The sequence below is a fragment of the Takifugu flavidus genome, chromosome 7 (genome assembly GCF_003711565.1).
Source record: "Takifugu flavidus isolate HTHZ2018 chromosome 7, ASM371156v2, whole genome shotgun sequence".
Taxonomy (NCBI): domain Eukaryota; kingdom Metazoa; phylum Chordata; class Actinopteri; order Tetraodontiformes; family Tetraodontidae; genus Takifugu; species Takifugu flavidus.
This window is the reverse complement of record NC_079526.1, coordinates 13,960,038-13,976,209: the sequence shown is the minus strand read 5'-3', so window position 1 is coordinate 13,976,209 and position 16,172 is coordinate 13,960,038. Positions and strand designations below refer to the sequence as shown.

The window sequence follows — 16,172 nt, the reverse complement described above, 5'->3', positions numbered from 1 at the left end:
TTGTTACCGCCAAGGATGCGATGCCGCGCCTGGAATCTTTTTGATGTGAATTCATGTAGAAGACCTTCAACCTTGAAAGAAGTGTGTTTGTGTCAACTTAGTGAAATAAAAGCGGATCTGTCCCCTTATGGAGAAAACTGTCGACTTAAAATGTTCATTTTATGGGTAAATCACGTTTAAACAATCAAACATTTTACGAAATGCTGTTTGGCGTTGTGTTTTGGTTTTTGTAAATCATAAAATCGATCCAGGATGCTATAATCCGTCCTCCCTCAGCGATATGTCAGTACCGATATATGTCCAATAGATGTCGCTGTTTGACCGCGGCGCCATTATACCGGATGGGAAATACCTGACCATTGGGCATTCAGCGTGGGTCAGGTGGAACAGAACGGGTGATTGGTTTACGCTCCGCCGTGCTCCCTCCCGATTGGAGAGGAACGTGTGAGAGGCAGGGAGGAGAGAAGGGAGAGAGCCGAGAGCTCCAGCAGCTGTCCGTCCGCTCAGTCCCCGCTGATTCCGCCGGTAAAAGTCACATGCACATGAACACACACACACACCGGGCTGAGATGTGACTGCAACTGAGAGGAATACAGCGTGTTCGTGTTGGATTTTTACCTGTCAGCGGGATAATGGGAGAGGACAGGCGGGGGGTCGTCCTGACCATGCCGGCCAGTTGGGTCACAGCGCTTCTCTGCGTGCTCAGTTCGGTGTGCGCAGTCGAAGGTAAGTGTGCAGAAATGGGACAGTGATGCTGGACGAAGGGTGTGAATAATTCATGCACGCCGAGGCTGAGCTGTCAACGCACCTGATGTTATGAGTTCCCTTTGGAATATCTCCATAGTTTTAGGTTTCCATGGGCGCTAACTTTGCATGCAGAGGCTCCTGGAAGTAACGCTTCGGGAAGTTGTGGTTTATCAGAAGATATAATCGCCTTTTGAACAGTCGGGATTTGAAAGTGCTTACTGAGTTGAAACAACACATTAGAGATCTGTATTTCTTACGCCGTCGGGTGTTTCATTCATGGGATCTTTAATTTTATTCCATCCTAATGCGTTGAGGGCACAAGCACCTCTCCGCGATCACCTGGAGCACTGAAGTCTAATTGCACCTCCTGCTGCATCCTCCCCAACACCTCCACCTCCCCCCACCCTCCCTCATCACCACCTTTTGCTCCTGAGTGCTGTTTCCGTGAAGTGTCATCTCCCCCTGCTCATATCCAAACATCACATTCTGCTTCTGCTCCTTCGACCACAGCAGCTCCTGCTGCTGCTCCCCTCCAACCACCCGCGTCTTCCCGCTCCTCTCCCCCTCTCTTCCCTGCTGCTTTCCCTTTGCTTCTCCGAAAACACCACCTTCTGCTTCTCCTGCTGCATCGAGAGCGCTGCCATCAAAATATTTATGAACTGCCGCTTCTGCTGCTCTCGGGCTAACGTTGAGATGCCTCTTTACGCGTGCACGCTGCTTTTGTAACACTCCTAATTATTGCCCCTGCTTGTTACGCCCAAACACCACCGCCCTGCCGTTGCAGCCCAAACACCTCCTCCAGCTCGAGCAGCAAACTCCCTCTAGCTGCTCCCCCTCCTCAAGCAGGATCTTCCCATCTCTGCACCCTCTCATCCATCATTCTAATGCTTTTTCTCCAGCTTTATCTATTGTTCCTGCCTCATTAATGAGCCACTGAAGGCTTTAGTGCTGCATGTGAAGAAATGAATCAAAATAATCAAAGTCGGACTCAAATGTTTCAAAAGCAGGTGTTTAACGTCAGTTGAGGTAGTTCAGATTCAGATTCAGATTCAGATTCAACTTTATTGTCATTACACATGTCACAAGTACAAGGCAACGAAATGCAGTTAGCATCCAACCAGAAGTGTTCCTTTCATGATCAGCACGGGCACCTCTTTTTGTTCTCACCCCTTTGGTTAGAATTATCAGGTGATGACACAGAAATGGGGTCAAACAGGGACATTGACGGCTGAGCTTTGACTGCACGGGAGCTAATTTGGCACGCTGGCTTTGTTTGATTGCTGTTGTCCAGGTTCTGGCTCCAAATGATGTCACCAGAACAAAATGGGCACCGGTTCAGTGTCTTTGCTGAAGCGCTTTATTTCGGAGGTACCACTCCCTGCCTCTTACAGCCAATCCCCCAAAACGACCACAGCCCCTGCTGTGATCGAGGCTCCACAATCCCGGATGTTTCTCCCGCCGTTACTCTTTCCTCCTCTGATACTTCCCCTACTTCTTCTTCGACACCTTCCCGTCTTGCCTCACCTGCTCGCGTGGGATCACCCCCCCCCCCTCACACACACACACACACTCCTCTGTTGTCCCCCGCTCTGGATCTCTGCTGCTGTGTTTTAATGGTGCAGATAATGATGGGCTCCGTTGTGAAGCTCCCCAACTATGAGACCCACACACGTTTTGCAAGGCAGGTTTACACCGATCGACTGGAACCCTTTTGCCACGTTGCGCACGTGCGTTTATGTGAAAGTGTGTAGGAGAGGAGTGGGAGTTTAACATGAGACAAGAGAGATGGGTGCAGAGTGGGTGGTGGGTTGTTATGTGGCCACGGTGGTCTTTTCATGGTGAGTAGCTGCCTAATGAACTAATGTGAATCAGCTGTTTGTTGGTACTGTAGATGTTCTGCTGAAACAGAACGCGCCGCTTCCTTTGATTTTCCTCCTTTTTTTCCCTCTGCATAGCTCCACAGAAGAGGGTTTAAGTGATTGTAGTGTCTCCCTTTAGCTGGCATTAGAGATGTGGTTTATTAGTGTGATAGTCAGGTTGTTTTGATCAGTTCTGCATCAATGTTACGATTTTAATGTGTGCGTTTGTGTGCCGGCTGGTGGTCAAATCACGATTATGTGCGTCCGCCACTAACTGACAGGTGTTTTCATCTCACTTGTATATGTCTGGGCTGTTATTTACATCAGGTTTATGCCTAATTATGTCCAAGTTTCCCCCAAATTTTGGTGAAATCAATATGCAGACGTGTTGACGTTACCACAGGCTGCTGCTGCAGGGAAAAATATTGTTTCAGATATTTTCTTTTTTATGATTTTTATGATTGCAGTTCAGAAGGTACTATTGAAAGCACCCCCTAGTGCTTGTGTGTTAAAATTTTGATGCTGTTATTTAGTCAAACACCAACTTACAAAACTAATATTGTCAAACTGCATTTTATAGAGACTTTATGGCCTTTTCTATTTTCTTCAGTTAATAATTTATTATTAGAAGATAAAAACTTTGTGGATTTGTGGAGGTAATACTGACGCTGATTTCATTTCCAAGTTATTTTAAATGTATTCGTGTCAAATATTGACTCAGATGTTAAAGAACCCCAGTGTTATTCATATTTTAGCCTATTTTTCTCCGTCTGGTTTCCTCCGTCTCCTTTTTTGTTTGTGATGTCTATAAGACACAATTTGTCCATTGTTTTTGTCTAAATGATAAAGTCGCCCGCTTGACTTGTCAAATTATTGTCTGTTGTTTGCTTGAATCCGTCCTTTACATTGTTTTTGGACTGTGAAATTGAAATGGAGTCCAGTGATCCCACATTTGACCCAGTCTGTACATCCCTGACCCAGGAGACAGCAGTGGGTATATGTGCTACACATCCCATGAAAACCTGGGGTTGTAATCCATGTCTGAAGGGAGGCTTTGCCGCTGAAAGTGCTGATTAACGTCAGCGTTGAGCATCAAAGGAATTGAGAATGTCATTTTTTTATTCCTAATTTTCATGCGATGGTCAGTTGGGGATGATTCATATGTTCTTTCACCAGAATCAGAGGCCAGGGTAAAATATGCACTGATTACATTGCACAGACTATTTCTGTCCTTCCCTGGAGCCAGAATGCATACTTGTCGTGTCCCATCTGCCACCGCGAAGGAATGCAAAAGGTTAAAGATTGTACATCCTGTTTTAGATGCTGTATTTAAGATTAGAACACTGGGATGCACGACTGGATTCAGACTAAATGAATACAGCAAATGATGTCGTTGCAGAGCTAAGCAGAGGATAAACTGCTCTTGTTTCTAAAATTGCCCAATGACAAGTGGACAATTTGTCAGCCAGGCGCACAGAAACCAGGAGTTTGGAGGAAGATACACACACTGTTCTGAGATTTAAGTGTGGTTCTGCCTTCAAATACCTTCAAGTTTAAATATTTTAACATCCTGCTCCACTTTTCTGTAAATTTATGCTGGAAATATTACCTCAGAGTCCTGGTTGGGATTTTACAGTCCTGAATTTGGCTGAAGCGGTTTTGGGAAAAACTCTCAGGCTTCAGTCTTATCACAGTTTTCAGGGGTGCAGGACGTCATTTCTCACACATGCTCACTGTTTACTGAGCTGCGATTATAAAGTTCTGTCCGTGTGAAAATGTATCCTTAACTATGAATCTTCACGCCTTGGCTGTTAGTTTTCACACTATATAACAATTCTTACATGCAAGGAAGACCTTAATGCCCACCGGTCCAGTGACGCGCCATTTGTAATGTTGCAGAAAAGTTTAATGTAAATGTAGGATTTCCTGAGCAAATGTTTGGGTCATCTTATGTTGTACTCTAGATCTAATCTACCAATACTTCACATTTACTGTCTGGCAGATAAATTATTGAGTTTTGGTTAAAATTTTCAGGCGCTTTTGTGGCAGGAAATCATCAATATATGGATTTAACATTGAATAGAACAAATCTGAACATTCTGATCCTGAGGAAAAGTTTAAAACCTTCTGCCCCATGAGAGGCTTGAGCTCACAACCTTCACATTATGAGACTGACGCGCTGCCAAATGCACCAACAAGAGTGGGGAGGCTGAGTTAGAGACCTGCTGACTTCTGTGGAACCAGCAAACACTCACATGCTGGGAGGGAAACTGCAGGAGTAACAGAGAAGTATATTAAATGGTCCAGGAGATGTATGGGAGCTGTAAGAGTGCTGAGGGGTGCTGTATGTGTGACAGGTGCAGGTGGGACTACACAGAGGATCAACTATGAGCCTAAAAGGCTGACAGATGAGGTTAGACAGGAATATCCTTGGGCTAGGACGTTTGCAGATGACATTGTGATCTGCAGGGAAAAGGTGGAGGAAAATCCAGAGAGGTCATACCTGTAATTGAGGAATGCCGTTTACTGATGTGGTACCGATGTGAAAGAGAGGGAACGGTGAGGTTACGGAGAGTGGAGAACAAACAGGGTGGATGACTTCAGGGTCAAAGTTCCAGAGCAATGGTGAGAGTGCAAAAGAGGTAAAGAAGCGAGAAGACAAGACAGGAAGGAGGGATGAAGATGTAGAGGTTCTCTTTGGAAGGGACGTGGATGGATGGGGGCTGCACGTCTCAGATATCAGGGACATTTCTTCAAAATGTGTGTGTAGTAAGTGACTTGGATGACATTTATTCTAGAAATGTACATTATTTAACCTTCATGAATTGGTATGTCTCTGTCTTCAGGGACGTGCAGTCCACTTTAGAAAGCAATAAAGACTCAAAACTCCCAAAGGTTTTTGCACAACAGCCCAGTGTAAATCCAGTATATGTCCCTGATATGAACCCTTAATTAATACCATTCAAGAACAGAGTACTGGTGGGCATAAAAGACACTAAGGAATCTTTTGTTTTTACCTAAAATCCCCCCTTCCTTTCTGTTGGGCCCATTATACTGTCACTTCAGCTAATTTGCAGCTCAAAGAGTCACATCAATATGCTACTGTTAGGCAGGCGTCTGCGCTGTGCTGCTTGGTGAGCTGCTCTCCCTCTTCTCATATAAGGGAAGAACAATTTTGGTCTCAGACAAGGCAAGATCACTTTTATTTAAAACCCCCAAAATAAACAGCACGGGCTGACCTCTTATTTCTCAGTGACCTCCCTGACGTGCCGCTGACAGGAAGCCAATCTAAAGATCTCCGCTGCTTTTGAATGCAAATAAGGTGTAAAGGCAACGTGGGCTCCAGGTTTCTTGTGTCGGCAGTGCAGCACCATTATCGTTCTTTAAAAAACACAGTGATACGCAGGAGGTAACCTACTTTCCTTGAGTCGAACTCAAGAATAGAACTGAACCGCAAATTCACTGCGCATAATACAGCACATTGCAGTTTATTAAACACTGGAATAGATTTGAAATTGCCAATCTGTAGTCAGGGCTTGTCGTTTCAACAAAAACCTGAACTGGTGAGTATTGATGACTGCATCAACACACAAAATGCATCAGTCTAGATTGATATTTTCACCCACTCCTCATGCCACGTCATCTTTTAGTATTCTTAAACTTTGACGCATGTGAACACGCTATTAAACCCTGCAATTGAGCTTGTAATAGTAATAAATATTATTATTTAAAGTACACCCTGCTAGTGTACCCTAATGCACCCTTCCACACTGCTAAGAGCACAGCGAGGCCTTATATCTCAGCATATGATTGAACATAATGGGCCATTATTTATTTGCTGGTTCAGAGTGGGCCGCCTGCCAGCCTCTCCAGGGTCCCCACTGCGAGCATATGTTCTCGTAGATAGCCACGATGGATATTAAGGACTGTGTCACTGTTGGAGCAAAAGGAAGGATAGCGAGGACGCATCAGTGATTTCACTGGACCCGGGAAAGGACCTGTTATTTGGACTGTTGATTACGTATTTTTCTATAATTACACACAAAAAAATAGCACTTTGTTCTTTATTGTTTGGACCTATAATGTTTCCAATAATTCAATGAAATATTCATTCATTGTTTGTTGTAACCATAACATTTCACTCCATCGTGTGCCAACAGCATTTTGAGGTTCAAAATTTAAAATGATTATTCATATTCATATTCACTAATATCCCCGTTTGCTTTAAATTTTTACAGTTTTTAATTTTTTTTACAGTACAAAACCCACATTCTATTGATACTTTTGAACTGTATCTAGGACCAGGAAATCCTTTCTTTACTCACGTTTCTAAATAGATTTGAGCTAAATTTGACATCTTCGTTGTTGTCTTGCCACTTTCTTAAGGTGTAAAATCTTCTTTTAAACCCCCCTCCCCTTGCAGCTTTGACCCTGAACACTCTCATATTTCAGTTTGAGTTCAAACTTTACCAACTCCCAGCAGGACGGCGGAGCAGCGCGTTCATTTATATCTGCTTTCACGCTGGCTCGGTTTGATCCTCTCCAGCCTTTTACCGCTCAGACGTCTGTCCTGTTGCCTGCTAAGCTGCTCTGAAGGAGCGGTGGGCCATTCAGGGTTTCTCTTAAGAAACTGGCTGCATGACTGAGAAAGCGCATTGTTCAGGTGTGACACGTGTAGTCTCAGTGTCAAGCTTTTGTCTGGCGAAATGTCAGACACTAGGGGCGTGCACGTAGCACCGCCCCGCGCTTTGCTCTTCTTTCATAACATTTTCCACCCTCTTGCTCGCTGTAATAAATTCAAAAAGACAGGGGAAGAGCAAGAAACCAGGGCAGGGCGGGCAGAGAGGAGACCAAGGGGGGTCAGTGTTAGGGAGACGGGTTTACTCTGTGTGACAGCAGTTTGGATAGAATTTTTCCTGTGATGGAGAGATCCAAAGGGGGGGGCAGAGGATAAGAAGGAAAAGCAAGGACGTGGCATTAGGAGAGCCATGATGAACTCAGTGGTTACCCGTCTGCAGTTTCAAATCTGGAAAGACGTCATTGTGAGGACCCTCCCACTGGGGAGCCATTTTAACAAGCTCCTATTATCTGAGAGCGGTTGGTAGACTTGCCAGCATGGCAGTTTTCATTTATTTGCCGTTTCTAAAGCTGGGCACAGATGTGATTATACACAGAGAAATACATACATCACACTCATTCGATAGTCGTGCAAGTCTTCAGCTGTTCAGTGAGCTGATGAGACGGTTGTAAATTCTCTTGAACTTCAAAAAAGGGCCACGGTATTTGGTTTATGCATGAAGACAAAGTCACACTTGTCAACTGTCCCTTTAGTATCACATTATCAGTAATTCATTTTAAATGATATAGGACACGTGACTGATAGGGTCATAAATCAAACACACAATTCCATCCAGTCAGCCACTTATTTAAGGTTTATTCTCAGCATTCTTCTACGTGTCTGCGACATGATGCTGTGATGCTATATTTTCATCTTAAATAATGCAACCCAAGTCGGCTTGTTCCCTAAATGTGGATAAATCAACTACGTTTACAATTATGTTGTCAGGAAGAGGACGACAGCAAGATTCCAGTGCATCGATGGGCTAATCATGTATCTAACGGTATGTTCTAAACTATCAGTAAATGTAACTTTGTATTGATTCTGTGAAATATGGCAAACTCTTGTCGTTGATGATGTTGCCAAAAGGCCATTTCCTGTCTTTACTGCCTCCACTGAAAGGTCAGAGTTAAGCAAAACAGCGAGTTCTGCACACCTTTTATATTTAAGGAGTAAAATACTGTCCTTCAAGAGCGGGAGGAGACGGCAGTAAAAGGGGGAGAGGGTGAGATGTGGAGGAGGGAGGTGGAGGAGATTCACAGGGGGAAAGAGGAGTTGGCTGCAGCTGTTATGTTGCAGTCCTCAGGGTCGATACAGGAGAAGACACTGCACATCTTTATGACAGCAGGTCAAAATGTGTGTGTGTGTGTGTGTGTGTGTGTGTGTGTGTGTGTGTGTGTGTGTGTGTGTGTGTGTAAATGTTTGCGTCCAAGGGTCAACAAAGTCAAGTGCTGGTGTCTAGTCAACCGTGCAGTATACACGCACACACACACACACACACACACACACACACACACACACAGGGTCAGTTTATACAAACACACTTACACACAGGGTTTACATACACAAATGCAGGATTTTTTTCCCCGCTAATTAACCTGCTGAACGATCTATCGCGCAACATTTTTGACTTGTTTTTCATGTCTAACGTAACCGCCGCCTCCGTCCAAGACTCATCTGAGCAGATATGATCTTTAGATGTCAAGTTTCTACGTCTCAAAGGTAAAGCAGCGCTCTTTCAGGACTAAGAATATTCCTCCCATAGCTGGAATAGTTTAGGCATGCTCGGTTTACCTCAGCTTCCACTTGTTTTAAAATTCTATGTAAAGCACTGTGCAGACTGGGAGCACTCCCAAGGAAAATCTGAACAGAAATGTAGGCACACGAGGGAAGTTGCACAGAAAACCAAATACGGAAGAAGCAAAACGCGTATGGCAACTTAATGAAGAAGATAAGTGCTATAAAGATGTGTGTGTTTGTCATTAATTCCTGCAGTTCCAAAACTGGTCCGGCAGCTCCGTTAAAACTGTGCTAATATTCCAGAAAATCCCAAAACCCCAAAATATTCCACTGCTATTTAAAACTCTCGAGCAGCATTTCAGTAAGCAGAGCGTGTCTGACGACATCCACCCGAATCAATCTCAGCCGGTGAGCAGCTAAAAGGAGAGAAGGTGGGAAGGGCCCTAAATGGTGCAGCCGGTCAGGTAGCAGAGCTGACTGAACATAGCAGTGTAAAATATTCCGTTGTTTACGGCGAGAAACGCGGGTGTAACTCTGCGTCAGCAGCTGCTCCACCTTCACTCTGTGATCCGCATGGACCTCGATGGCGTGCCGCTGCACGCTGACATGGCCGGGCGCCACGCTGTGCGAGCATGTGTCTGGGAGCCATGTTTCACATTCTGAGTTAGACTAATTCTCACTGAGCGTGGGGATATCTACCAGGCTCCTACATCTGCTAACAGACTGGCCCATTAATAGACGGAGCCTGTTGTGGGAGAGGCAGCAGAGGCTCGGTGGCCTGTGGTCACTTGATGTCTCTCTCTTTCTCCATTTGCTCTTTTTTTTATTCCTCCGAGTGTTTTTTTGGGGGAGAATTGACAGCGACGTCAAATCTCCAACAGATCTCTAACTAATCTCCCTCATAAAATAATTAAATAAAATAATGAAACAATTCCCAATATATTACCGTCACTGGCAGAGCCTCACTCACGTTCTTAATAAGCAGATTTGCAGGTGTTTGACGGATGAAATTACCTTCATCGGTTTAGAATGAGCGGTGGGTGAGCGGGCGGTCGTAGCTCAGTCTGTTGGGGACTGGGCTGAGAAGCGGAGGGTTTGGGGAAGGTGCCGGAACACCTTCACAGCACTGTCAAGGTACCCTTGAGCAAGGTACCCACACATGCTCGTATAGGGCCCTGTGATAAAGTTGTTAAGGAGAAGAGACGAGCTGAGAATGAAATGAATGAACTTTTAAATAGTCATTTAAGTCATTTGGGAAAGGTCATAGTGACATCAGGAAAACTATTCTAGAGGTGTTTCCAAGCCAGATGGGATGCAAAATACCATCAGCAAGTTATGGATTTACCCACAGAAGTGTACAATACCCCAGAAGACCTCGAGATGGACTCTCCAGGTGGCGGCTTGTTACTCCCATAGGATGCTTGTACTTTTGTCGTCATGGCCATAGGTGAGGACTGGAGTGTGAACTGACTGGGCAGTGGAGGATTGTGCCTAATGGCTCAGATCACACTCCCATGAGTGATCCAGTCCGCGATCCTCAGCCCTCAGACCGTCTCACAGTTGGCTGTAAACTGCTCCATTGAACACCAGCAGATCTAAATCAAATTTAAAACTCAAAATAATCATCAGCTGGCTGTAAATATGTGCATTCACAAAATGGAGGGTCAACCGGAAAGCTCCACACTGCTCGAGGTTAAATGTGATCGGACTGTCAGTACTGGTTTGGTCGCTACGGGCTTTGATGCCAAAGCCAGTTCCAGTTGTTTGAATTTATTTTGGCACACTGGCCATATGCTTTATTTGTTTCATCATTGCAGTTATTTCATCCAGGCGGGTTAGATTGAAGTCTAAACAATTAGAGTCAACGAGGTTCAGCCTGGGGAACTCTTTCAGTCGCCCTCACAATCAGGGGATAAGAGAGGAAAGAAGAGCAAAACAGTTTCAGTAAAGAGCATGAACCTTTTACATTGGCAAATTTTCTGGACATCATACACACTCATTGATTGGACACATTGTTCCACTAAACAGGCGTCACCTTCAGGTCCAATTGTATTAAATTTTAGATTAAAGCTCTGTCCAGTGCACCTGTCGTTGTGTGTCCTATATCTATAGGCTCAAGCAGAAATCCAAGTACATTTCAATAGGCAGATAATGAGACAGAGAGCTACGATTGAACCAGTCCAGCTTGTCAGAATCTAGACAATTACATAAATCACAAGGTCACAGGATAGGTTGTCGTATCAAGTCATTTCCGTTACCCAGAGACTTTAATTATGGCATTTCATGAAAAACACAAGTAGCTGTAACCTTGTGAGGTCAGTCATGAGGAGGAAGTGGAGGAGAGCAAGAACAGGTGTTATTACCTGTCAGAGGAGAACAATAAATAATAATAATAATGCATTTCTGAAACAACCTGTTGAGGCCTGTCTGAGACCTGTCTGTTAATTATCCAGCAGGTGAACATGTCATGCGAGCCTCTGGGTGTGTGTTTGTGTGTGTGTGTGTGTGCGCGTGCGTGTGTGTGTGTGTGTGTGTGTGTGTGTGTGTGTGTGTGTGTGTGTGTGTGTGCACAGGAAAACAGCACCAAAAAAAAGCATAAAATCCACGTGAAGGCTAGCTTATTTATTATTTTGCTGCATCACTTTTTCAAGACAGCTTCTGTAATTTCGGGACATTTAAGCTTCATTTGATGTAAACTGTGGGGGATTTGGACTTTGATGTACTCGGGGATTAAACGTTGCGGCTGTGACGCCGCAACGTCAGGCTCGGCTTTCATTTCTGAACGACAGCCGTGAGATGTGCACGCTGATGCTCACGTTTATTGCATCGTCTCAGAGCTGTGGTTTCATTAGGAGCAATATCTTTTTAAATGGAATGATGTTTAGCGTTATTGAAGTGCAGTTCAAGTCAACACGTATCAAATTACAGAGAGCTGAAGAATCACTGATACCCTCATAAACCCTTCTGTAGTTTGACCTCTGCTGGGGATTAAAGATCTCGCCGTCCTGTCTGTTTACCTCCCTGCTGAATTTATTTAGCATCTTGTGGCTTCTGCATCTTTTTGAAATCGCGGCATTAAAACACCAGCGCGCGTGATTTATTTGCCAACAATGGACATTTAATCCCCTTCGTAACCCCACAAGCAACTGCATAAGGCTACATCAATAAGAGTGTGATGTAATGTAAGAGAGATTCTGCAGATAAGCATCAAACGATTAGCTTGAGCCTCAGGGACGCCGCGATTTGACAGGACACAAAAGGTTCTGTAACTGATACATATCTCTGCTGATGTAATTACTTTAGGGCATTATTTTGCATACAAAATACACAAATTCATTAAGTGGATCTGTAGATATCTGAGAAGCTTTGGTCGACTGGGGAACCTGGCAACCAGGGTACCAGGGTAATCTGGATAGTCCTATCACCCCCCCCCCCCCCAACCCACCCAACTGATCCAGATCAGAACCCTAAATCTGGCGTTTGCATGAGTCACCCAATCCTGAAACCATCTCTTGCCTTTGTCTGCAAGTCTTGTGTGGTGATGGGATGTCATCGAGAGAACTACTCTGCCTATTGAGTCATTTATTAGTCAGTGAATGTCACCACCGCCTCACCGGTGATCCACCCTTGATCCACCCGTGGAGTCCCAGCGTTAAACATCCAGCGGGGCGATCTGATCCACACTGGAGCCAGATGTGGCGTCTCCTTCTCCTTAAGAACAGATCGCGTCAGTTATCACCAACAGCATAAAGGAGCCTGCCTGCAGTGACAGTCTGAAAGCCTCACAAAACGTGTGTGTGTGTAGGTGTGTGTGTCTGCACGCACGTGTCAGTGAATGCCTTTTTTCTTGTGACGGTGACAGTTTTCACCCAGAGAGAGAAAAGAGACGGACGTGTTTCACTGCTGCTCATTTCTAAAAATACGATCTTTTCATATTGTTGTTCTGGGCCCATTTTTCTAAAAGACAATGTTTTATTTAATTATTTCAGAGTGACTAGCACACCCCACTGTCAAAAAACCTTCGATTTTTTGTGGTTATTTTGGTGTGACAAGCCTTTAAAGTCTAAATCTCTTATAATTTAGAGCCACCGCACATCTTAAAGTCACAAACTCTTCCTGCCTCCTTTAAAAACTATAAATGTCCCTCTGAAGTCACAAATTATTACACATCCAATTGACTTTTCTCCTTAATGAGCCACTAAACCTTAGACTTCATCCATGGGGTCCAGATCAAAAAAGAGACTTGGGGCTCTACTCCAGTGGGGACATGAGTGGTTTGTGGATCGGGTGGTAGACCCACTCCCTCAGGGAAGAAAACCAACATTTTAAGTGTTATTTCTCAGCACCCTTTAGAGACTCGTTACCTGTAAAGCTGAGTTAGAGCGTTTCCCTCGGACGGTGCATTCTGTTTCTTGCAGCGGTGATGAGCTTGTCCTATTTCATCAAGCGGAATCACGACGCCGCAGATTTTGTAGGTCAGGGCTGTTAAGACGAGGTGCGGGAAGGGAATGAGAGGAGGCGAGGGTGAGGGAGCCACATCAAGGTAAAGATAATGAAAGTGTGCATGGAAAAAAAAGCGCTGACGGATGTGTGATTGCTCGGTTGTGCTTTTTGACGCCGCCGCTCTGCTCCTCTATGAGGTTCCAGGCGAACATCTGTCGGACATTCACACTGACAAAATCCACTTTGTGTCCGAAATTCACCAGCTTCCTTTATATTCCTCTTCAAATGGCACTTGGTAGGATTAAAATGTATCTTTGATTTCACAGGTTTGAGAATTTTTTTGCCTCTGAAAACGAAATCACTCAGTTCTACTGTTCCAAGACCTGATTGCAGCTCCGTTGCAAATGCTCTTCGCTCAGAGAGAACACGATGCACCTGCCCCATGGAGACAATTGCGTCAGAGTTGGGGAGTGGAACAGATGGAGAGATTTTCATGGGCAAAAAGCTTCAGAGAGGTGTGTAGCAGAGTGCAGGGGTTAGCGTAGAACATGGCTCACACCCGTCAGGCTGGGGTTTGCATGTGACGGCGGTCATTTCCTAAAACCTACTCAAGACGTTTGAGCCTGAAACTACCTGGGAAGGGTCTTGATGGTTAGTTTGCTGGCTACAAATGGGAAAAGGGCTTCATGTGTGGCAAAATCATCTCCTGATCCATGTAAATGCAGAGAGGCTTTGAAGCTCCGCGCTCAGGATAAAAACATAATGGAGGTCGGACATTTTCGACATTATACATGTTAATGTTAAACACAGAACGGTCCAATATGGAGATTGTCTCACTGAGACAGCTGCTTATTTCCATATCGAGAAAACACCGCATTAGTATTCATTTTGAGCTGTGATTCTGGCCTCTTGATTACTGCATGAGTGCAGTATCCACCCTCATTTGAGCTCTGTCTGGTCTTCACCGAACAAATCGGGGACCAAACAGCAGCATATTAATGTATTGCACATTCTTCGACCAGAGCTGGAAAAGAATAAAGTGACCAAAATCTGTACTATAAATATACTTAAGCCCTCCTGTGGGGCTGGAAATAATTGACAAATTTACAGATGTGCTGTTTCTCACATCATACATATCAGAGCAGTTCACTTAAATAAGTAAAACTGCACTGTTTTCCCTTCTTTTCATTGTTTTGCATCGCGTCTTGGGATTTGTCGGTGACAGAAGTGTCCTGACGCAGTAACTGTGAGGACGGTGTCCCTCCTGGGTAGAGTAGTCCACAACTTGCACAGCTGCTTGAGAATCTACTGCTGCTGCATAGTTATGGGGAATTTGAGCTGATGTAGTGTGTTTTTGAACTGCTGAGCAGACTCCTTGAAGACAACAGGGTCAGCCCATTAGTCTCTACTTCAAGTTTGATGTTGAGTGCGGAAAGCGTCCAGGGAGACCTTGCGGGCTGTTTACGTACCAAAGATTAGCTGCAGGCACCTAGTCTGAGTCCACGCTGATCTATCGATTTCAGGCCAGCATTTTCCTTTGCAGCTTGTGGTTGTATCTACATCTAAAATATAGTTTTAACACAGCTCGCAGGAGGTTTCAGGGTTTTCCTGCACAGGTCATCTGCTCAATCTTGGCTAAAATATGTTTGTGCAGACACCCATCTGTGTCTCCAGGCATGTGCTCACGACTCATTTGCCCTTCCGTGATTCAGTGTCACTTCACATCAATGACTGATTGGTCAGCAAGTGTCTCTGCGGGCTGTATAATGGGCTCCACACCAGGAGGGCTTCTGCACTCTGTGTACGTGCATGCATGCTATTTTAGCAGTGTGCTCCCAGACATATTATTTCATTCTCTCTGAGGAATACATACATGTTCTACTATTTATATGCATTTAGAGGCCTACACTTATATTATTGTGTCCTCAGGGTGTAGACTAATATGGTTGAACACTCTTGGCTAATTAGGAGAATATGAACAATCCTCTTCATGAGCAATCTGACCACTGAAGCCTACACACACACACACACACACACACACACACACACATGCACACACACAAGAAGAGGAAGCAAAACAATAAGCAGAAGCTGAGCTGTTATTGTTTTCCTTGTGGCTACAACGAGGTTTTACCAGGGTTGATGACAGCATCCGTGTTGTATAGCTTTAAAGCTTTTGTTCGACGGTGTGGTTATGACGTGCTGGTCAAGGAGGTGCATCATCATGGGGGAGGTGGGAAACCGCAGCCTCCAATATGTCAAAAGTAATTAGGCTGATCAGAATGTATGGCCTATTATGCAGGAAGAGGTGTGTGTGCTGTTAATTAGACCGACGACACATTGTCTTTAATTAGACCAGGAGCAAAATGGGGAATTTTAATTACTCGTTTTTTGTATTTCCTTTATTTGTACTTAGATTATTATCACTCAATAACAGTAAATCTTCTAGATTCTTAACATTTGTTCAGACTGGCTGTCTTGGAAAGTATGACGTCTCATCAGGATATTTGATACTCAAACAACGAAGCAGAATCACGTTACTGTGATAGTCTTTATTCTCATACTCAGTTTTTCTGCCTTTGCTGTCTGGCAGAACGTTTTTTTCCTGTCCTACTTTCGCATCCTTAGTCTTGTGCAGACGGCTTCTTTACTATACGTATAATAATGTTTCTGTGAACTGTTGTCTTTTAACTGTTCCCAAGTGTTTGGAAGTAGTTCTCTGTCAGCTGCCCTTTTTCTGCCCTTTTCCACAATTCCAATATTTC

General features: G+C 44.4%; 1 protein-coding gene across 1 annotated transcript in view; it reads left to right on the top strand.

The window, feature by feature from the left end:
• Nucleotides 1-423: 423 nt before the first annotated feature.
• LOC130528886 (ephrin type-B receptor 1-like) overlaps nucleotides 424-16,172 on the top strand; it is a 50,091-nt gene continuing 34,342 nt past the window's right edge. The window contains exon 1 of the mRNA XM_057038700.1: nucleotides 424-726. Within this exon, the coding sequence (XP_056894680.1) occupies nucleotides 633-726 (94 nt within the window). The 5' untranslated portion in view covers nucleotides 424-632. The remainder of the gene's footprint in view (nucleotides 727-16,172) is intronic.